Source organism: Schistocerca serialis, chromosome 3, assembly GCF_023864345.2.
Source record: "Schistocerca serialis cubense isolate TAMUIC-IGC-003099 chromosome 3, iqSchSeri2.2, whole genome shotgun sequence".
Lineage (NCBI taxonomy): Eukaryota > Metazoa > Arthropoda > Insecta > Orthoptera > Acrididae > Schistocerca > Schistocerca serialis.
Genome location: NC_064640.1, coordinates 975,237,397 through 975,261,108, shown reverse-complemented (window position 1 = coordinate 975,261,108; position 23,712 = coordinate 975,237,397). Strand labels below are relative to the sequence as shown.

General features: G+C 41.6%; 1 protein-coding gene across 4 annotated transcripts in view; it reads left to right on the top strand.

The window, feature by feature from the left end:
• The window catches only part of LOC126471409 (protein transport protein Sec16A), a 241,503-nt gene that overhangs the window by 39,373 nt on the left and 178,418 nt on the right, over positions 1 to 23,712 (top strand). For all 4 annotated transcript variants that reach the window (XM_050099541.1, XM_050099542.1, XM_050099540.1 and 1 more), the window contains exons 3-5: positions 1,884 to 2,257; positions 2,557 to 4,222; positions 12,269 to 12,617. In XM_050099541.1, the coding sequence (XP_049955498.1) occupies positions 1,884 to 2,257; positions 2,557 to 4,222; positions 12,269 to 12,617 (2,389 nt within the window). The remainder of the gene's footprint in view (positions 1 to 1,883; positions 2,258 to 2,556; positions 4,223 to 12,268; positions 12,618 to 23,712) is intronic.

The following is a 23,712-nucleotide window of genomic DNA, read 5'->3' as shown; positions in this document are numbered from 1 at the left end:
TGCGCTCCTGTAGGCCAGCCCACACGTCTGATGCGTAACACGTGACTGGGTAATGCCTAATTCCCAGCCCCGGGTCAACAGGTAGGGTTCATACGTCCCTGTTAGTACAGGCCAGTCCCAGGGAGAGATGATTGCACGAGCTGCTACATTCCCAAATTGCTGATTGGTCGCTCTGTCAGGTGTTCGGGAGGTGTGAACAATCACCTAAGGCGGATGCACCCCCTTATGAAGGGGGAGTGCGCCATCAGAGATGCTGGCAATCATGGGGGTTTTTCTCACAGTGAGCCTATCACCTTCGCTATCAATGTCTACAAAACATAAACAGAATGATGCTAACGATTCAAAGACCCTTCCAGTTGCCCCATGGTTCCTCGTGGTTTCACTTGCTGAAGATGTTCAGTCTTTCACAATGATAAATCTGGTTATTGTTCAGAAAGGTGCTGATGCAATTGCTGGCCCTGTCAAATCCTGCTCTCATTTATGGAATGGCACTTTGCTTTTGGAGACTTCTTTTGATTCTCAAGCACAACAACTGATTTCCGCTTGGCTTCTCCATGACTATCCTGTTTGTGTCAAGGCCCATAGAACTCTGAATTCTTCCCATGGTGTTATTTACACTAGGCTGCTTGATGGTCTGACCGAGGCCAAAATCCAAATGTACCTCTCTGATCAGGGTGTCATTGCCATCCATCGGATGATGAAAAAGGTAGATTCCTCCTTATTGCCCAAACACACTCTTTCACTCACCTTTGATAGAGTGGTGCTTCCATCCAACGTCAAAGCAGGCTATGTAGTTATCACAGCCTTTTTTTAAAATTTTTATTTGCATGTCAAGTTCTATGAAGCTCACATGCCATTTACCTGTGCACAGTGTTTTGCTGTGGAGCATAAAGGCAAATTTCATGCTGATTTTCCACTCGGCTGTGTTTATTGTTTACGTATCCGCCTGCTTAGCTGGATGGTAACGTGCTCGCCTCCCATGCCAGCGGGCCCGGGTTCAATTCCCGGCCAGGTTGGAGATTTTCTAGGCTCAGGACTGGGTGTTGTGTAGTCCTCGTCATCATTTCATCCTCATCACTGGTGCGCAAGTCGCCCAGTGTGGCACCAAATGAAACAAGACTTGCACTTGGCGGCTGAACTTTCCCAAATAGGGGCCTCCCGGCCAATGATGCCATACGCTTATTTCCATTGTTACATTATTTGCAGTTGATTTAAACGTTTTACAGATTCATCTCCAGGCACTTCTTTGTAGTTACCAAAATAAAATGTATCGTGAAGCTGTATAGTATTTCAACAACTGTGCTGAAGTGCCTTCAGATGAGGCCCTAAAAGACTAATAGCAAATAAAGTAAACAGCCAAAACACCTGAGTAGAAAATTAGTACAAAAATAGCTTTTGTGCACAATAGCAAAATAAATCACAGCTGAAGCCCCAATATTGTGTTGCAGAACTGACAAGATGGCGATTGTTCTGTGGTCACCTCTGTATCAGACAGAGATGTTGCATTTGGCATCACCAATTGGAGCACATTAGATATAGATATGTTGAAAGCTGGCAAAATCAGAGACTGCAATGTACAATAATTTGTGAAAAGTATCTTTCAGAAATGAAAACAATTTAAATATATTGTGAATGTGTAGTTTCTTATTTCGAAATGTCAAAACAGTGGAACACATAAATAAAGTCTTCAATGTACCAGTTAATATCTTCATAATATTAAGTAAGAATTGCAAGAAGATCCCAAGCCTAACACTGTTATAACAGTATAAAATATGTATTATCAGACTGCCAGTCTATTTTCAAAAATAAAAAAAGTAAGTAAAGAAGTACACACACAAAAATGATCTACTCTTAATAATATAAAGTGCATGTGTTTTATACAGGCGTGGGAGAACAGAACTGAGTATCAGGCCCCATCACAGAATTTCTACAATTCATATGGAGCACCATATAACATAAAAACAAGTCAGCAACCTCACCACTCAGAAGTATCTGGTCCCCCATCTTGGGACTGGGATGCAGCACAGATTAACCACCAACAGTTCCAACAGCCAGTGGCATACCACCACCAGCAGCAACAGCACCATCAACAGCAACACCATCATCATCATCAACAGCAACAACACCAACAGCAGCAGCAGCAGCAACACCACCACCACCACCAACACCATCCTGAACATCATCAGCAACACCATCAACAGTCTCACAGTTTTCAGCATCAGCAACAACAGTATCACCAGTATGCAGGATATTCACAGTGAGTATTATTCATGAATGTGGGTGCTACTGTTAGGGTCTACACCTCAAAAGACAGTTTCTCATTTGTGTTGATTTGGAGAAAATGATTGTTTGAGAGTGTATTGTGTTACTTACACAGATAGTAGAATGTTTTCTGGAAGAAGAAAATCTTAGAATGTGTTTTCAATATGCTAATATTTTCCATTATGAATTTACAAAATAGTAAATGAGTTAATATGATAACACTTTTTATGCGTATGTAACTCTTTGTACTGTCTTGACATTTTGCATTTTGATGTATGATATATTGTTTTCCAGAGATGCCAATCAAGATCCTTGGAACTGGGGCTGGGATGACTCCTCTAATTATACAGAACCACAGAACAATAATAGGGGCAATAGCAGCAGTCCTGGCAACAATAACAGTAATCCAGATCATACTTGGAATTGGTCTGTTGAAGGAGCATCAATGTATCAGAGTAGTTTGACACAAGTTGACAGTAATGCCTCAAATGCATCTGCTTTATCACTAAAAAGTTCATTCAGTGATACGTCCCAGTCATTGGCTCAAGTGAATAACAGAAGTGAAAATCTGAAGAACAATGCAAGTACTTATCATGCAGAGCAACCACCTAGCACTGCTAGTGTCACAAGTGGTGATAATAGTACTGGCACGAATTTCTCTAGTGTTACACCTTCATTAAGTGATACAGATGTAAAAAATACATTTGTAGACACAAATGTTAACAACACAGATCATAATGTGACACGTGTTACAGAAAAATCAGATTATGCAAGAACTGATCAAATTACTAGTGTACATCAAGGTGTGTTAGGTACAGATAAAGTGACAGATATTTGGCGGAGTGAATTACCGGATAGTATGTCATCTGTAGACAACCATTACAAAGAAAGTGTTTCAGGCCAATCTACCTGGACTACAGATGTGGGAGGAAAAGACCAACCGAGTGACATCATTAGTAATGATATTAGAAATGGTGAATGTAATGATTCAGTTGCAGTAAGGAGTACACAAATGCAAGACCATAAAGAAGCTATGCCACAGGCAAATGATTTAGAAAATGTTGCATCAATGGCAGACAGTGTGAAACATACAGTGTGTGCAAATGATGTGAAGCAGTGTGATGGTAGCAGCTCTGCAAATGTACAAGTAGCAGAAGAGTGTGTTCACAACCAGAGAGTAGAAGGTCTTATACAGCCTAGAGATTCCAGTGTTCCTGCTGATATTACAGACACAGGAGAAAGCTCTAAGGATAATTCAAACAGTGTTGCAGAAGCAAAGGAACATGTTGCTTCTTTATTGGCTCAAGATGAAACCAAGATTGTGTCTGTGCTAGAGCCAGAAAGAAGTAGGAGTTTTTCAGATACTAATTCAGTAGATAATAAGCAAGAGGACATTGTTCAGATTGATTCAGATTTGGCTACTGTTAACTTGGAGGCAAATGAAAATAGGATTGAGACAGAATGTCATGCACCTGCAGGTATTGGTACAAATGTTTTAGATATATCTGATGTGAACTGCACTCAAGGCAATGGGGATGTTGAGAATGTGGAAATAGTACCTCCTGAAACAGACTTCCAATCACGGACAGTATATGGAAATGTTGAAGGGACAGTTACAACTGTCTCACAAAATGTAGGTTCGAAGACTAATCCCTATTCTGCAAATAAAGCACTGAACCGCAAACATCATAATGCGTATCAGTCAAAACCAACAGTTGATGCTGCCACAAACAGAGGCTATACATTACCTGCAGGTTCTTCAGAAGCAAATGGTAAGACTGATCCAAAAAGTCTTGCTGTCAGGACTAGAAGAACTGTAGATGACACAGAGGACACTGTCAATCTTGAGACAGTGCCTGATAACAAAGAACGTCCAGATTTTGTGGAAATGCAACAGTCTGTCCTAGAACGGAAATCGGTGTCTCCCATGCCAAGACTTCACACTGTACCAGTCGGACAGGTGTGTATCCAGTTTTGATGCTTTGGTGCTAGTAATTGATCTTTTTCCTCATCAGTTGCAGTTTCTATGTCTTACTCTCACAGGATTGTACATACATTCCCATTCTTATCCTCCTTTCTGAATGTACACACACACTCTCTCTCTCTCTCTCTCTCTCTCTCTCTCTCTCTCTCTCTCTCTCTCTGTGTGTGTGTGTGTGTGTGTGTGTGTGTGTGTGTGTGTGTGTGTGTGTGTGGTGGTGATGGTTGCATTTGCCTTTTCCGTGCATGCTTATATGCTTATGAAAATACAGAAATATGTGAACATGGGGTAATTACTGATTGATAACTGGCCAGCTGTTCTCTAAATCACTATTCAAATATGGTTGACATTTGAAGACTTAAATCCAAATGAAGTAAATATATCGTAATCCTTTATTGAGGGAGAGATGTGCCCATGGTAAAAATGGAATAAAATTTTGTGAAATCAATGCAGCAGTACAATTTACTAAAAACAAATGAAAATTTGTGGTGGACTGGGACCCAAACCCATGTTTCGTGCGTGCTTTCTGGGAGTGGTCACCTTAACTGCTTTGGCTGTCCGAGCACATTTCATGGACAGATCCAAACTTCCATACGTCCCCATGTCTGCTTGCCATAGTGCTCACACAGTTATGTGATTCCCACATGGGGAGAGATTTATTTAGTTTTCTTGTCAGACTGCCTTGGTTTTGGCATGAAATACATTAGTGCAGTGTCTGCAAAATTTGATGCAGTGTTCCTTCATGCATGCATGCATATTTTATTTAATGTAACCGGATGCCCGTCCTATTACCACAGTCATTGGTTGATTAATGGAGAAAAGTTGTGTGTGTGCCATTTGTCTGTGAATTCCTGCCACTTGTCTGTGAATTCCGTAAACTGTTGTCTGTGTTTAATTGTATTCTAACTTCTTGTTTATTGTATTTTTTGAGTATTTGCCTAAAGAAGTGTGGGAAACCTCATAAAAACCACACTGAGGCTGTCCGTTTTACAAGCCATGATTGGTGTAATTCCATGCAGATCCAATGTGGGTCTAGCTCAATTTACTGTGTTACAAGCTAGCACACTGCAGAATCCATTGATGGTTTTATTCTGTACACTGACTTAATGCACCTGCTCGTTAGTGTGGTAACGAACAGGTGCATTAAGTCAGTATACAGAACAAAACCATCAATTTAGTTGATCGGTGATGATTCTGGCACCAAAATGGAAGAAGACACGGGGAGAACCAATATAATGAATTCCATTTCCTGAAACAGTTTTACTGCAGAATATTTGTATGGGGTTCCTCCAATCAGTTATCACCGCAATTCCAAAACTGCAGATGTGAAGTTAAGTGAATGCATATTAGAAACTCGGTTAAAATCACTTAGCAGAAGAAAAGCTACTGGACCTAATGATATCCCTATACAATTTTGTACCCGATTAAGTGAAAGAATTTGCTCCCCTTTTAGCAGCTGTGTGTCTTAAGATGCTGGAGCATCAAAGGGTTTTCAGCCGCTGGGAAAAGGCGCACACTGAAACCTTTTCGAGACATGTTGTCAGAGACATGTATTCATTATAGGACTATGTTGCTGGTGTCAGTCTATGGAAAACTGTGGAACACGTGTTTTGCTTGTGAGTTAGGACCTTTTCGGAGAATGAAAATCTCCTATGTAGAAATTATCAGGGATTCTGCAAACAAAAATCTTGTTAAACTCTGCTGTGTCTGTTTATCCATCGGTCCAGTGGGCCGGAGATAATGGTGCCCAAGTTGATGCTGTGTTCCTTTGTTTCCAGAAGGCATTCAGTACAGTTTTGCACTGTTGCTTACTGAACAAAATTCAAGTTTATTGAATTTCAAACCAGTTTTGTGCCAGGATTCAGGATTTTGTAGCAAATAGGATTCAGCACATCAGTTTCAATAAAGTTAAAGCGTGAGAAATCAATTTCAACAGAGTTAAAGTGTGAGATAAAAAAGAAGACAAGTTACAGTGCTAGGAAATTGTACCAAAATTTAGGAAGATCCATTGAGGATCGACACTTGTTTGTTGCAAGGATTGGCGTTGACCCTCAGTGTAAATAAATGTAAAGTTTTGCACATAAATAGGCAGAAAGACAAATTACAGCTATATTTCACTATTGACATAAATCCCAAGAAATACTGACAGCTGTAAAAAAATTCAGGAGTATCGATCCGTGTGAAATTAGTTATAAGAAAACCAGGTGCTAGGCTGAGAATCTTAAGAAAATGTAATTCACCATCATAATAAGTAGCTTTCCAAACACTTGATCAACTGATTTTGTAGTCTTGCTCATTAGTCTCAGATCAATTTGTCTGTGGATTAAGCGAGGAGACAGAGAGGGATGATGTGGGTCGCAGGTTAGTTTAATAGGCGCAAAAATGTTGTGAAGATGCTCGTCAGCTCCAGAGAGGTGTGCATCACAGAAAGGTCTTTTTTAAACTTACTATAGTAGATGTTCCAAAAAGAGTCAGGCGACTTATTCCTTCCTCCCATATACGTATCGTGTAATGATCAAGAGAGAAAAAATTGAAGATATTTAAGTTCGTACAAATGCTTGACGTCAGTTGTTCTTCCCGTGCACCATTTGTGCACGGAACAGGAAAGGGGCTACTAGAAGTACCCTCAGCCGCACACTGTGACGTACATCTACATACGTACTATACAAGCGACTGTGGAGGTACACTGTACCACTGCTAGTCATTGCCTTTCCTGTTCCACTTTGAACGTGGGAAAAATGCCTATATGCTTCTGTATGAGCCGTAATTTCTCTTATCTTTGTGTTCCTTGTGTGAAATGTATTTTGGCAGCAGCAGAATTGTTTTGCAGTCAACTTCAAATGATGTTATCTAAATTTTCTCAGTAGTGTTTTGTGAAAAGAACATTTTCTTTCCTCTGGTGATTCCCATTTGAGATCACAAAGCATCGCTGTAATACTCTCGTGTTGATCGAACCTAACCTACTAGTAACAAATCTACCAGCACACCCCTGAATAATTTCGATGTCTTCCTTTAATTTGAGCTAGTGAGGATCCCGAACACTCGAGCGACACTTAAAAATAGGTTGCAGTAATGTTCTATACACAGTTTCCTTTACTGACGAGCTAGACTTCTGTACTGTCCATACACGCTCATTCCATTTTGTATCACTTTGCAGTGTTACACTTAGATATTTAATCGATGTGGCCGTGATGAGCAGCACCACTAATGCTGTATTTAAAAATCACAGGATTATTTTTCCTACTCATCTGCATTAATGTACCTTTTCTACATTTAGGTCGAGCTGCCATTCGTGACGCCAACTAGAAATTGTGTCAGAGTCTATCTTGTATCCCCATACAGTCACTCGACCACGACACTTTCCTGTATACTGCAGCATCGTCAGCAAACAGCTGCAGATTGCTGCTCAACCTATCTGTCAGATCATTTATATATATGGAGAACAGGGCAGTCCTACCACACTTCCCTGGAGCACTGTTGATGATTCTCATGTCTGTGATGAACACTCTCTGTCAAGGACAATATACTGAGTTCTAGTATGTGAAAAGCCTTTAAGCCACAATTATATCTGGGACCCAGTTCTGTATGCTCAGACCTTCATTAGTAGTCTGTTGTGAGACACCATGTGAAAATGATTTCTAGAATTCTAGGAATATGGAATCTACTTGTTGCTCTACATTGCTTGTAGAGTATAGCTATAGAGCTAGAAACTGTGCTGATAAGAAACAAGTCATTCAGTGATCAGAAAGGGGTCTGGTTGGAAAGTTTTGATGAGATTGAAAAAATTTTGCTCCTTTATGGTTTTTGGGAGACTAACTACGAATTTCAAATTTGCCTCCTTGATTTTTCCCCAGATATAATTTTAAAAATGAGAAAGACAAAAAAATCCATTTTTTACTGACGTTTTGCTTACAATTTGGGAAGACAATTTTCGAGTAACGTTATTCGTCACTAACTAAGCAGGACTAAATTCTTTAACATTTTATCCTGATAATGTAATCTTAGAACAATCATGCATTGAAATAATGATATGGAAAGCACTGCTGTCTAAGTCTTAGTCTTCTAGGTGAAAAATGTCAGGAACAGTTCTCAAAAAATGTCAAACAATGTCTCAATGAGAATTTGATTACTACATATGTAAAGAGAATCCAGCAAGTCTTGGTACCAGAAGAAATCTTCTTCAGAGTTAGAAGGATGTCTTTAAACCATTCAGAGGGCAACTGAAATTGTAACTGACATAGTTCCATGACTTCACTAATGCACTATACCAATCACTAGACTATTTTCTGAAAGGACACCAGGAGCTTGTTCCTTATACTCTCTGCACTTTGATTGATACTTTTGCCTTAGAAAAATTGTAGGCACATTGACAAAGAAAGAAATGTCAACCACTATTGCACACTAGATTAATGAGTGATGTAAGACCAAACTCATTTCTTTGGCCATTGCAGATAGGTTTCTTATTACTTATTAGAAGGAGGAGGACGAGAAAGACCCCCAGAAGATACTTCTCATGTTGAAATTTCGTACAACTTCCAGTGAAGCTTTATGCTTTGAGTATCAGCCATCAAGAATCTATCCTTTAAAGTTCATGGGCAACATTTCTCTGATTTTATTTATGACAATACGTATTTTAATACTCAGTTACTTGATGGGTACAACACATTTCATGTGATGGGTATCACCCCAAGTTGTGTATTGGTTCCAAATCAGAATATTCGTCGAGTAAAAGAAATACCATCAGCACAATGTGTGGAAACTTGTCAAGCTTTTCAGCTACAATATTTTGATCACAATGATGATATCAGATTACCTGCAATTAAGATAAAAGATCATCGTAATATTTATTAGTGTTCAGTACTTCTTATTCCTTTTTCTTGTGGGTTTATAGTAAAATCAAAGGTGTAACAGGCTCTGAGGTTAAAAGGGTTTTTGGAGAAAGCTTCTCAAGATATCTTTTATGAAATAACATTTTTAGGTTGCCAGCCATTTATAAACACTTCTCCTATTTACTATAAAACCATCTTCACAGCTTTGTTATAGGCAGTGGAAGAGACTGAAGAATTACATTAAAAAATGTGCAGTAATATTTGATCAGCTGTTGTATATGAAAATTCGCAAGTAAATACTGAAATTCCAAATTTCATAAGACTCTGTAGATACCATCTTTTAAATCTTTCATAGAATAAATAGGTTTTAAAATGAAAGGAGGTGACCTGAAAGAAATGTTTGCCAACAGTTATGCCTTTTCCAGGCGAGGAGAGGACTAGATTTTCTAGGCTGCCTCAAGGATAAAAAACATGAACAACTTTGATTTAAATATTAATCTTCTGTTACATCAACCATCTTTTATATGTAACAAATAATGTTATTTGCATCTAACTTCCATACAACTTCCACCACTTCATTACCTTTCAGAAAATTTCATTTATTTATTTTTGTAATAGTGCATTGGAACTCAAACCAGTAAAATAAGTGGTTCGGTAAGACAAAGTATCTTTCATTGCATAAATAATGTAAGTGATGATAAAAATTATAATTTTCAGATCTAAGTGACAGATCACTGACTACTGTTATTTCCATGAGCACTTGCTGCAGAATGATCAAATGGCCAAAAATACATTAAGATCCAAATTGTAGAGAATTTAATCTCTCATAATTTTGTATAGAATGATTGTGCTTGACAGGTGCATCATTCTAAAGTTGGGAGCAAAAACTCAGAAAAACTAAAATTTTTGAAATTTTTTAAATATTTATTTTGAAAATCGGAATTGACAAAGTTTGAAATTGTAATCGGCGCCCTAAAAAAACACAAATAAAAAAATTTTGACACCATCTTCAAAACTTTCCAGGCAAAAATCACAATTTATGTGGACTAGTAATTAAGGAGAGTGAAAAGAAATATAGAATGATATGCTAAATATCATTCATTATTTCTCTGCATTTATCAGCATTGAGGTGTTAGGAGGAACTTGAGGAAACGGGGGACCCGTGTGCAAAGATGCTGTACTGAACAGCTCTGTTCTTGTAACTGCACAAGGAAAGATCCTGTAGGTAGTGGCAGCGTCTGTCATGTGACATTACTTGTGAAATAAGCACACCCCCCTTTTTTCCCCTGAGAGATTTACTGAATTATTTGAAAATTTCAGACTAACCATGTTTAGTTGTACACAAATTATCCAAATGAATTTTAATCATTAGAGCTCTTAACTGTCCAGTAACGTAATACATGCCTTAAATTAACTGGTTGGAATCAAGGTATACATAGAGAAATTATCCATTTTGGTGGACATAATTATCTTACAACTAAGTTATCATTTTAGATATACATTGTATTGATGAAGATACTGGGGTCAAATTGAACCTGATAGCAAAGAGATAACAGTATAAATGTAAGAAAATATTTTAATCACATTCTAATAAGAAATGTGATCATTGTTAGCTGCAACACATTCCTGGTAGTTGAAGAAACTATTCCAGTTGACACCTATATTCATTGCTGTTCAAGAGTTGTTTCTGTAAGGTTCGTGTAGATTGACAAGCCAAGTAGGCATTGGCCTAAAGAATTCCATATGTGTTCAGTTGATTTAATGCTGATAACCTCACTGATCATTCAGTTATTCTGATGCTTTCCTCAGCATATTGACCTCTTTGACATGCTCGCCATGGCAGGACATAATTGTGTTGGAGGATAATTTGTTTTGCATCCTTGCGTGAATTGTGACATAGTGAACCATGATTTTATTTGTATAAATGTCGTCATTGTCCCACATTAGAGGATATGAACTCCAGGTCCTAAGAGAGATGTCATGCTATAAAAGCATAACTACACCTTCATACCAATGCCTTTGGTTGATGAAGGCTGGGTAGATAGTAATTCTTATTGTACACTGATCTAAAGAAAGCCACTGTGACAGTACTGTTCGGAGACATTCTGGCAACAACAACTTATTATGTTACAAAAGTTTCAAATTAAATCTAATTCTGAAAGGAAACTATTATTGGAATCTAGGTATCAGCCCACAGTATGTTCATTTTACCAAAACATAGTCTCATGCTCTTGTTCTCCATGTCACATGCTGTCTGTTCTCCGATGCACCACCTGTCGTTACATACCACATATGTTCTTGTTCTATAGTAATCACTTCCTTGTGTTTAGTTACTGTGATATGAAATATATTGTGATGGTTGTCTTTGTCTTGGTATCGGCTTGCTTGTTGCACTATCACGGGACTCTTTGTTTCCCCTTAAAACTTACATGCTGCTTTGAATTTTTGGTAAGTGATCTTTCTGCAAGCAATGCATTGTTTCTTGTCTACACTTTATGTAACATAGCATGTTTAACTCATTCTTGTAAAGTGTTTCAAGTAACATCTGCAATTTTAGATATTTCTTCTTGCTGCTCCTTTCAGACAGGAGCTAGTCATTCCAAAGTACCATAGATGATCTCCCTATCCTAAGTGTGTCTTGATGCCACCTCACTTCTGCTGGCTGTGATGCATGGTATCTTCCTGTGGCTGGATCTTGTTTTGCCAAATAAGATTCAATTTCACCTTCCGATACCTTTTCAGGTAATTGTTTAGTATCTCTCTTAAGGCTCTCGTATGTGCAGATGGTACATTACACCACAGCTGTTCAAGAGAGACTTGGTCTGATTATTTTAAACTCTGGCCATACCACTGGATTTTGGTAATGTTGACTAGTGTAAGTTTTGACTATAACCCAAATATGCTCATTTGACAGGTTGTTAGCACACACTTGAAAATGGCTACACAGCCTAAACTGTACGACAGTGAAGAATGTAAAAAAGGATATTTCAGTCTGAGTAACGACAAACTTCTTTAGGTGCAATACATAATGATGTTCAGAAGTGTTTAATGTAGTAGCTGTTCTGTTTTTAGATAAAATACACACTTATCTCTCACTTGAGTGTTAGTTATACTTAAAAGTATCACCAGTCCCTTTTCTGCAATTTCATGTCTGAACATTTGTTATTAGCAATGCTAAGATAAATATTTCTGACAGGATGCTGCAGCACGCGCCCCCTCGACTTGGGGTCACGGACAACAACCGCACGGGACTTACTACAGTCCTGAGAATCAAGAGGTGGCTCCAGTCTCTGGATCGAGAGCACCTGGGCCAGATCGTGATCAGTACTTGGAAACTGGACAGTTATCGGAAGAAACTCCTACACCTCCACCTGGTCTACACAGAATGATCCCAGGAGAGGGTGGTGCTCCACCTCCCGGTCTCCGCCGCATGGTGCCGGGGGAGTGCAGTAGCCCAGACACTTCAGTGCAGAGTACCTCGGCCACTGAGGCTAGAGTTGTCACTGGTGTTGCTCGTGATGACAATTTACAGTTGCCTGTACAGTGTGAGTAAAACCTTAATTTACATGAGCGAATATAACCCATTAGATGTAATGATGGAGGAGTATTGTTAGATGTATTTCAGTAATTGTGTTTCCCAATACAAGTAATCACTAACATAACATAAAAAACTGAAAATTTATATTTTAGTAATATTTCATGGATACTTCTTTGTGTACATGATATTTCTGTGCTCCTAAACCTACTAAATCTTAGTGTAAAATTGATTTTTTTTAAAAAAGCTGAGTTATAGAAAGAAAACTTATTTATCTGATCACTGCATTGTTTTAGAAATAACCAAAATCTGACTTAGTTCCATAGCTCTCTAACTCTCATTGTGACTTCAGTATCTGAGTGGCTGATTCCCTCTCATCCCTCTCTTCTTTTTTTTTATGTTAATTGTCAGCCAGCCATATGTATCTGGAGAAAAATTTGTGTCTTTCATCCAGCAAATTTTCATTTAACAAAGCAGTATTTACTTTGCAAGTGCCACAATCCCCACCACAATCTGTTTTAACCAGCTAGGCACACCGTGACAATTTCAGTTCTTTCACATTTGCTCTTTCCTTCTATTGCAGTATTCTTTCATCTTTTCACTGTTTGTTATCCAAACCAGTTCACACCAGTTCTCGTGTAGCTTCTGCCATGTAATCCTTGTAAATTTAAGACTTTTCTTGTGCAAATATTGCTCTCTGCTGCTTAACAAACTATGTATATTCAGGAAGGGTGCTGATAACCATGCTGTTGAAAGCCCTAAAACAACAACAACCACCACCACCACCACCATCTGTCTTGACAGGTTATAGGTAAAACTACTTGCCACACAGTGTTCATTTTTGTTTGCTAAGTGGAGTATGAAAGTCTTGCTGTAGTATTGCTGGTGCTCAGGCAAAAAGAAAGTTCGAAAAAGTGAAAGCCTTTCTCATTGTCAAAATACTCTTTAATGAGGTATCGTGTCCTCACTTTTATCATGAAATGTCAAACAAAAATGGTGTTCTTGATAAAATACCCAAAAGTGAAATATACGGTGACAGCAGAATAATTGTAAAAAGTTATTTGGGATCATCAGACTGTGTGATACAAAAGTAGTCTTCTATGTTCACAACATTTTGGTAACACAACCTCTATCCTGTTTTTTTCCTTAACCAACCCAATGTCTTGTTTTTCTTTTTAATGAAAATAAAATGGACACCATAGGGGAAAAGTATAAAAACTTGCAACCACAGCGCACTGTCGTTGTTTATTACATGTCTCTCTCTGTTCAAAAGCATCTTTTCAATCATAACTACAGTTCATGTAAATTGACTGTGTTTTATGTGCCAATCTTTTTACCAAGGAGAAAACTATTCCTCAGTTGAAACTAGTAGTAGTAGCAGCAGCAGCTTTATTCATCCGTAGATCTCTTTTTATTAGGATATAAGACATGTCAAAGTATTTACAAGTTTAGGCCAATTGAAATGTAAGCTAATTCGTGTACACATACATTTATGACTTCTAGTGAGAGACGATCATTAGATTTACTCCTGGTATACAATACGTTTTTTACTAATAACTTATCAAATAATGTAATTCCACACTGTTCACTCATATCTCACTATCAGTTTTTACACACATTGTTTCATAACACTTCACTCACCACACACACACACACACACACACACACACACACACACACACACACACACACTGGTGATCTCTGGGCAATTTTCTGTACTGCAGCTTCCCATTTCTACATCTACATCTACATCTACATCCATACTCCGCAAGCCACCTGACGGTGTGTGGCGGAGGGTACCTTGAGTACCTCTATCGGTTCTCCCTTCTATTCCAGTCTCGTATTGTTCGTGGAAAGAAGGATTGTCGGTATGCCTCTGTGTGGGCTCTAATCTCTCTGATTTTATCCTCATGGTCTCTTCGCGAGATATACGTAGGAGGGAGCAATATACTACTTGACTCTTCGGTGAAGGTATGTTCTCGAAACTTTGACAAAAGCCCGTACCGAGCTACTGAGCGTCTCTCCTGCAGAGTCTTCCACTGGAGTTTATCTATCATCTCCGTAACGCTTTCGCGATTACTAAATGATCCTGTAACGAAGCGCGCTGCTCTCCGTTGGATCTTCTCTATATCTTCTATCAACCCTATCCCACACTGCTGAGCAGTATTCAAGCAGTGGGCGAACAAGCGTACTGTAACCTTGTTGAGCTCAGAAAGAGGAAGAGGTGTTAGTATTGTGCTATGCATAGCTTAGGGGTATGTTTTTGTAGAAAAGGAAAAAAGAAGGAAAAAAACAGTGCAAAGGTGTTATGTGGAATGTAGGATGTTTTATAATTATTATCATCATTTATTTGTATATTATATTTTTTACGAAATCCCTACTCTGCTTTATCGGAGTAATCCTTCAATGTACAAAATGTATTGCATAACAGGTACTTTTTAGCTGCCTTTTTAAATAAGTGTATTTTTGCAATTTCCTTACTCTCTTTTGCTGATTTATTGTACAGTTTTATTCCTTGGTAGAAAATGCTGTTTTGAGTTTTATATTTATTTTTCCTTGGTAAATGTAAGCTGAGTCTAGCTCTTGTTTCTGTTATTTTTGATGTGTACAACTGACTGGTAAATGTATTCACACAGAGCAGTTAAAGTCCCCAGTTTCTTGAACAAATCTTTACAATGAGCTCGACTACTGTGTTTGGTTATTATTCTTATGGCTCTTTTCTGGAGTTTGAAAAATGTGTTCATATTTTGTGCATTTGTTCCCCAAAAAAGAATGCCATAGCTAAGAATTGAGTGTACGTATGAATAGTGTGTAACTAAAAGACACTGCATGTTACACACTTACGATAGGATTGTAAGGGCATAGCATGCTGATGACATTCTGTTGGCAAGTATCTTTGTGTGATCACACCACTTCAACTGAGACTCAATATTCACTCCTAGAAATTTTGCATTTGTTACACAGTCTATAGAGGTGCCATCTACATTTAATTTAACATCGTCATATTCCCACTTCTCCCCCTGCGGCTCCGGGGGTTAGAATAGGCCCGAGGTATTCCTGCCTGTAGTAAGAGGTGACTAAAAGGAGTCCCTCCCCCTCAAGGGGGTAGTTAGCGCCTGCGTCCGGAGACGGACGGTTCCACGACCTATATTTGCGGTCTTTTTGGTTTTTCACTTCTTCTTGTTTCTTCCTTCCTTTGGTTGGTTCCTTTCTTTGTTCTTCTCCATCTCACTGTCTTCCTTACTCTTCTCCTTGCCTTCTTCTCCTTGCCTTCTTCTCCTTGCCTTCTTCTCCTTGCCTTCTTCTCCTTGCCTTCTTCTCCTTGCCTTCTCTGGTCTCTGCCTCGGCGTTTGAGACAGTCTGTCCTCTCTCTCTTCTTTTTCCTCTTCTTCCTTCCTCCCTGTGCGCGCCTGAGGGCCGACCCACGCGTAGCCGGTGACAGGATAACGCGTAATTCCCCGACCTGGTAGACAAGTAAGGCACGCACGTACCCCCTGGTAAAGGCCAGGCCCAGGGAGGGGTGATTGCCTGAGCTGATACCTTCTGACCATGCCGATTGGTCCCTCCGTCTGTTTCTCGGGAGGTGTGACCTGAGGTGTAAATATTCACCTAAGGTGGGAGTGCCCTCTGAGAGGGTCCCCACAAGGAAGGAGCGTGCCATCGGAGACGCTGGCAATCATGGGGGATTCCTCCGCAATGGATTTCTCTTCTTCTTCTTCTCTCTCGACTTCTGCCCACAAACGGAAACTTGACCAGCCAGCAGTGACAAAAGTACTACCGCCTGCCCCACAGTTCCTCATCGTTTCTCTATCTGAGGACGGAAAGGATTTTTCCTCTGTCAACCCTTTCGTTATCCAGAAGGGCGTAGATGCCATAGCCGGAACTGTTAAGTCTTGTACCAGGTTGCGTAATGGTACCTTGTTAATAGAAACTGAGAGCGCCTTTCAGGCACAAAAACTGCTTCGGGCCACACTCCTGTACACGTTCCCTGTCCGGGTGGAGGCTCACCGCACTTTGAATTTGTCTCGTGGTGTGGTATATACTAGATCACTCGATGGATTGACTGACGAGGAGATTCAGTCTTTCCTCGCTGAGCAGGGCGTGACGGCTGTCCATAGGGTCATGAAAAAGGTCAACAATGACCTTGTACCGACCCGGACACTTTTCTTGACCTTTGATAGTGTTCAGCTGCCGTCGCGCATCAAAGCGGGCTACGAGGTTATTTCTGTTCGCCCCTATGTCCCGACACCTATGTGCTGCTACCAGTGTCAGCGTTTTAATCACACTCGCCAGTCTTGTTCCAATGCGGCTAAATGTGTCACTTGTGGCAGGGATGCCCATGAGGGTGACTGTCCACCTCCGTCTCCTCGTTGTGTGAACTGTCAGGGTGACCATGCAGCGTCCTCCCATGACTGTCCCATCTACAAGGAAGAACGCTGTATCCAAGAAATTCGGGTCAAAGAGAAAGTGTCCACCTCAGCTGCTCGCAAGCTATTTCCTAGTAGGAAGCCCACGCTGCTCCCAGCAGGGAAATACAGTACAGTCCTCGCCTCTCCTCGGACTACCAGGGAGGTGGTGACACAGACATGCGATCTGACCTTCAGCACCACGGTCGTCTGTTCGACCAGTGCTAAGATCGCGCGGTCGACGTCTCCTCTTCCTCCCGTCACCCCTCAGACACAAGCACTCCCATCAGCTTCTGCCAAGACGAAGACCCAGAAGTCAGATGCACGGGCCTTCAAGAAGGAACCGTCCCGTGCAGACTTCCTACGTACCTCAAACTCCCAGCCATCAACCAGTACTTCCACAAAACAACCTTCCAAGAAGGCTCATAGGAAGCACAGTTCTCCTTCTCCGCCATGGCGCATTTCTTCTCCTGCGCCACCCAGCGGTTGCCGCCCCAGCCGTTATCCGTTTCGCCTGGTCGCACCACTGGTAGCCGAACATCTGGCCGTTCACCTGCAGAGGAAGCTTCCCCTCCCGGCCATCTCAACAAGATGGCCGATGAACCTATAGAACCAATGGACGATGACTGTCCGCCTACTGATAGCGGCGGCAGTGCTCACTCGAAGCCAGGCCCTCAGCGGCCTTTGAGGTGACCCCTTCTTTCATCTTCCTTTTCTTCTCACAATGGCACTTATTCACTGGAATATTCGCAGCATTCACTCCAACTGAGAGGACTTAAAGTTGCTGCTCCGCTTGCACTGTCTGCTGGTCGTAGCCCTCCAGGAAACGAAGCTACACCCATGTGATCAAATTGCCTTGGCACACTACACCTCTGTGCGTTTTGACCTACCCCCTGTGGCAGGTATTCCGGCTCATGGAGGGGTTATGTTGCTGGTCCGGGATGATATTTACTACGATCCCATCACATTGCACACCGGCCTGCAGGCAGTTTCCATCCGAATTACTCTCCCCACTTTTACATTTTCCATTTGTACTGTTTACACTACATCGTCGTCTGCCGTTACCAGGGCAGACATGATGCAAATTATTGCTCAGATACCTGCACCATTTTTGTTAACTGGAGACTTCAATGCCCACCATCCCCTTTGGGGCTCTCCAGCATCCTGCCCGAGGGGCTCCCTGCTAGCAGACCTTTTCAACCAGCTCAATCTTGTCTGCCTCAATACTGGCGCCCCTACTTTTCTTTCAGACACATTCACACCTATTCCCATTTAGACCTCTCTATATGTACTACCCAACTTGCACGCCGGTTTGAGTGGTATGCACTTTCTGATAAATATTCGAGCGACCACTTCCCGTGTGTTATCCATCTCCTGCATCATACCCCCTCTCCGTGCTCAACTAGTTGGAACATCTCCAAAGCAGACTGGCGGCTCTTCTCTTCCAGGGCGACCTTTCAGGATCAAACCTTCACAAGTTGCGATAGCCAAGTCGCACACCTCACGGAAGTCATTCTCACTGCTGCTGAATATTCCATCCCTCACACTACTTCTTCTCCACGTCACGTACCGGTCCCCTGGTGGACCGCAGCATGTAGAGATGCTTTACGTGTTCGTCGACGTGCTTTACGCACCTTTAAACGCCACCCTACGGTGGCGAATTGTATCAATTATAAATGATTACGTGCGCAGTGTCGTCGTATTATTAAAGAAAGCAAGAAAGCCAGCTGGGCTGCTTTCACAAGCACCTTCAACAATTTTACTCCTTCTGTTGTCTGGGGTAGCCTGCGCCGGCTATCTGGCACTAAGGTCCACTCACCAGTTTCTGGCTTGACGGTCACGAATGACGTCCTTGTGGCCCCTGAGGATGTCTCCAGTGCCTTCGGCCGCTTTTTCGCAGAGGTTTCGAGCTCCGCTCATTACCACCCTGCCTTCCTCCCCCGAAAACAGGCAGAGGAGGCTAGGCCACCTAACTTCTGCTCCTCGAATCGTGTAAGTTATAATGCCCCATTCACCATGCGGGAACTCGAAAACGCACTTGCCCGGTCACGGTCCTCCGCTCCAGGGCCTGATTCTATTTATATTCAGATGCTGACGAACCTTTCTCCTGCGGGTAAAGGTTTCCTTCTTCGTACTTATAATCGCATCTGGATTGAGGGACATGTTCCCGCATGCTGGCGCGAGTCTATTGTTGTACCGATTCCTAAGCCGGGGAAGGACAAGCACTTGCCTTCCAGTTATCGACCCATCTCGCTTACCAGCTGTGTCTGTAAGGTGATCGAGCGAATGGTTAACTCTCGTTTGGTTTGGCTGGTCGAATCTCGACGCCTACTTACCAATGTACAATGTGGATTTCGTAGGCGCCGCTCTGCTGTTGACCATCTGGTTACCTTGTCGACCTTCATTATGAATAACTTCTTGCGGAAGCACCTGACCGCGGCTGTGTTCTTTGATTTGGAGAAGGCTTACGACACCTGTTGGAGGGCGGGCATTCTCCGCACCATGCATACATGGGGCCTTCGCGGTCGCCTCCCACTTTTTATTCGTTCCTTTTTAATGGATCGACAGTTCAGGGTATGTGTGGGTTCTGTCCTGTCAGACACCTTTCGCCAGGAGAATGGGGTGCCACAGGGCTCAGTTTTGAGCGTCGCTCTCTTTGCCATAGCGATCAATCCAATAATGGATTGCCTCCCAGCTGATGTATCAGGCTCCCTTTTCGTGGACGATTTTACCATATATTGCAGCATGCAGCGTACATGTTTGCTGGAGCGCTGTCTTCAGCGTTCTCTTGACTTTCTTTACTCCTGGAGTGTCGCCAATGGCTTCTGGTTTTCTGCCGAGAAGACGGTCTGTATTAACTTCTGGCGCTACAAAGAGTTTCTCCCACCGTCCTTACAACTCGGTCCCGTTGCTCTCCCATTCGTGGAGACAACAAAATTTTTAGGTCTTACATTTGACAGGAAACTTAGCTGGTCTCCACATGTGTCATATTTGGCTGCCCGTTGTACCCGTTTTCTAAATGTCCTCCGTGTTCTCAGTGGTATGTCGTGCCCTCTACCAGGCTGTTCTTTATGTCTGCCGCCACCGACATTCTGCTTATGTCATCTGCTCTGATTCCCTGAGCGCCATCCAGAGCCTCAGTGATCCGTATCCGGTTCACCCTTTCGTGCACCGGATCCAACGCTCTCTTCAGCAGCTGGTGGACGACGGTTCTCCGGTTAGCTTTATGTGGGTTCCTGGCCATGTCGGTATCCCTGGGAACGAAGCTGCAGATGCCGCAGCCGAGGCTGCGGTCCTCCAGCCTCGGACAGCTTCTTGTTGTGTCCCTTCATCAGATTGTAGCAGGGTCATTTGTCGGCGCATTTTATCGCTGTGGCATGCCAATTGGGCTGCACTTACGGACAACAAGCTTCGGGCCTTGAAACCTCTTCCCGCGGCTTGGACGTCCTCCTCACGCCCTTCTCGGCAGGAGGAGGTCATTATGGCCCAGTTACGAATTGGACTCTGCCGGTTCAGCCATCGCCATCTGCTGACGGCTGCGCCGGCGCCGGCGCCGTTCTGCCCATGTGGGCAATTGCTGGCGGTCCGCCACATTTTAACGTCCTGTCCGGATTTTAATACACTGCGTCTTGATCTTGGTCTGCCATGTACTCTAGATGCCATTTTAGCGGATGACCCAGGAGCAGCTGCTCGCGTTCTTCGTTTTATCAACTTGACAAACCTCTCTAAGGACATTTGATTATGCTTTTTTTTTTTTTTTTTAATCCTATGCCTGTCAATCTGTCTTATCATGTTTTCCCTTTTCGTTGCTGTTTTAAACTTTTGCCTCGCGGTGCATTCCTAACGTAGTCTGGGCGCTAATGACCATTGAAGTTGTGCGCCCTAAAACCACAAAAAAAAAAAAAAATTTCCCACTTCAAACTGAAATTCATGGCATTATTTTTCTTTATGTTCAATGTCACACTGTTGCTTATTAACCAATCATAAACTTCCTTGAGAGTTTCGTTTGCTTGCTCTACAAGGAGTTGTCTTGTTTTGTCAGTGACTATAAGATTGCTGTCATCAGTAAAGAGAATTTTTTCACCATGAGTAACACCTGCGAAAGTCATTGATGTATATCAGGAATGGTATTGGTCCTAATATGCTACCTTGCGGAACCCCTATATTAATACAGGGTATTTCAAAAATGACCGATATATTTGAAACGGCAATAAAAACTAAACGAGCAGCGATAGAAATACACCGTTTGTTGCAGTATGCTTGGGACAACAGTACATTTTCAGGCGGACAAACTTTCGAAATTACAGTAGTTACAATTTCCAAGAACAGATGGTGCTGCAAGTGATGTGAAAGATATAGAAGACAACGCAGTCTGTGGGTGCGCCATTCTGTACGTCGTCTTTCTGCTGTAAGCGTGTGCTGTTCACAACGTGCAAGTGTGCTGTAGACAACATAGTTTATTCCTTAGAACAGAGGATTTTTCTGGTGTTGGAATTCCACCGCCTAGAACACAGTGGTGTTGCAACAAGACGAAGTTTTCAACGGAGGTTTAATGTAACCAAAGGACCAAAAAGCGATACAATAAAGGATCTGTTTGAAAAATTTCAACGGACTGGGAACGTGACGGATGAACGTGCTGGAAAGGTAGGGCGACCGCGTACGGCAACCACAGAGGGCAATGCGCAGCTAGTGCAGCAGGTGATCCAACAGCGGCCTCGGGTTTCCGTTCGCCGTGTTGCAGCTGCGGTCCAAATGATGCCAACGTCCACGTATCGTCTCATGCGCCAGAGTTTACACCTCTATCCATACAAAATTCAAACGCGGCAACCCCTCAGCGCCGCTACCATTGCTGCACGAGAGACATTCGCTAACGATATAGTGCACAGGATTGATGACGGCGATATGCATGTGGGCAGCATTTGGTTTACTGACGAAGCTTATTTTTACCTGGACGGCTTCGTCAATAAACAGAACTGGCGCATATGGGGAACCGAAAAGCCCCATGTTGCAGTCCCATCGTCCCTGCATCCTCAAAAAGTACTGGTCTGGGCCGCCATTTCTTCCAAAGGAATCATTGGCCCATTTTTCAGATCCGAAACGATTACTGCATCATGCTATCTGGACATTCTTCATGAATTTGTGGCAGTACAAACTGACTTAGACGACACTGCGAACACCTCGTGGTTTATGCAAGATGGTGCCCGGCCACATCGCACGGCCAACGTCTTTAATTTCCTGAATGAATATTTCGATGATCGTGTGATTGCTTTGGGCTATCCGAAACATACAGGAGGCGGCGTGGATTGGCCTCCCTATTTGCCAGACATGAACCCCTGTGACTTCTTTCTGTGGGGACACTTGAAAGACCAGGTGTACCGCCAGAATCCAGAAACAATTGAACAGCTGAAGCAGTACATCTCATCTGCATGTGAAGCCATTCCGCCAGACACGTTGTCAAAGGTTTCGGGTAATTTCATTCAGAGATTACGCCATATTATTGCTACGCATGGTGGATATGTGGAAAATATCGTACTATAGAGTTTCCCAGACCGCAGCGCCATCTGTTGTTGAAAATTGTAACCACTGTAATTTCGAAAGTTTGTCTGCCTGAAAATGTACTGTTGTCCCAAGCATATTGCAAAAAACGGTGTATTTCTATCACTGCTCGTTTAGTTTTTATTGCCGTTTCAAATATACCAGTCATTTTTGAAACACCCTGTATATTTTGGTTTTGATAAGTGTTTTACTAAATGCTTAGATCTATATTTGGTGTATGTGTTATCTCTACTCTTTGTACCCTATCTGCTAGGTATGATCAAAACCAGTCATTAGCTACACTTCTTATTCCTAATGTTTCTAGTTTATTAAATAGAATCTTGTGTGACTGTATCAAAGGCCTTAGAAAGATCCAAAAATATGTCTGTGACACACTCATCTTTGCCAAGAGCATCAAATACAACTTTTGCGAATTCTGCTATGGCTGACTCCGTATTTTTGCCACTTTGGAAACCAAACTGTGATTTGCTTAAAAGATTGTATTTATTCAGATAATGCATTAATCTTTCTTTCATAATTGCTTCTATTATTTTTGAGAATGATGACAGCAGGGAAATGGGCCGATAACTTTCTGTGTCTTCTGTATTATCTTTCTTACGGAAAGGTACAACTCTTGCCTGTTTTAACTGCCCTGGAAATGTCCCTGATGTGAAGGATTCAGTTGTTATATTTGTTAAGGGGCCTTGTATAATTTCTATGCATTGCTTCAGTACACACGTTAGTACTTCATCTACACCTACTGACTTTTTATTTTTTAGTTTTTGAACAGTTTTATTAACTTTAACTTCATTCTCTGTGATTGGAGGTAATATCATTGTATTTAGTGCAACATTATTTACAGGTGTTATATTTGTTCTGGGAAACTTTTGCTGTAACTTCTCTGCAATACTTGAAAAATGTTCATTTACATAGTTTGCTAAGTGTTGTGGGCTATTTATTACCTTATCCCCCTCCCTCAGCAGTATATTATTCTGCATTTGTTTGCCTCTCCCTGTTTCCTTTTTTGTAACATCCCAGACTGCTTTGCTTTTATTCTCTGCATTATATATTATTTCGTCACTAAATGACTTTTTTGCAGCAATCAGCACCTTCCTATAGATCTTTTTGTACCTATGATGGAAATTTAAGAATTCTGAAATATTG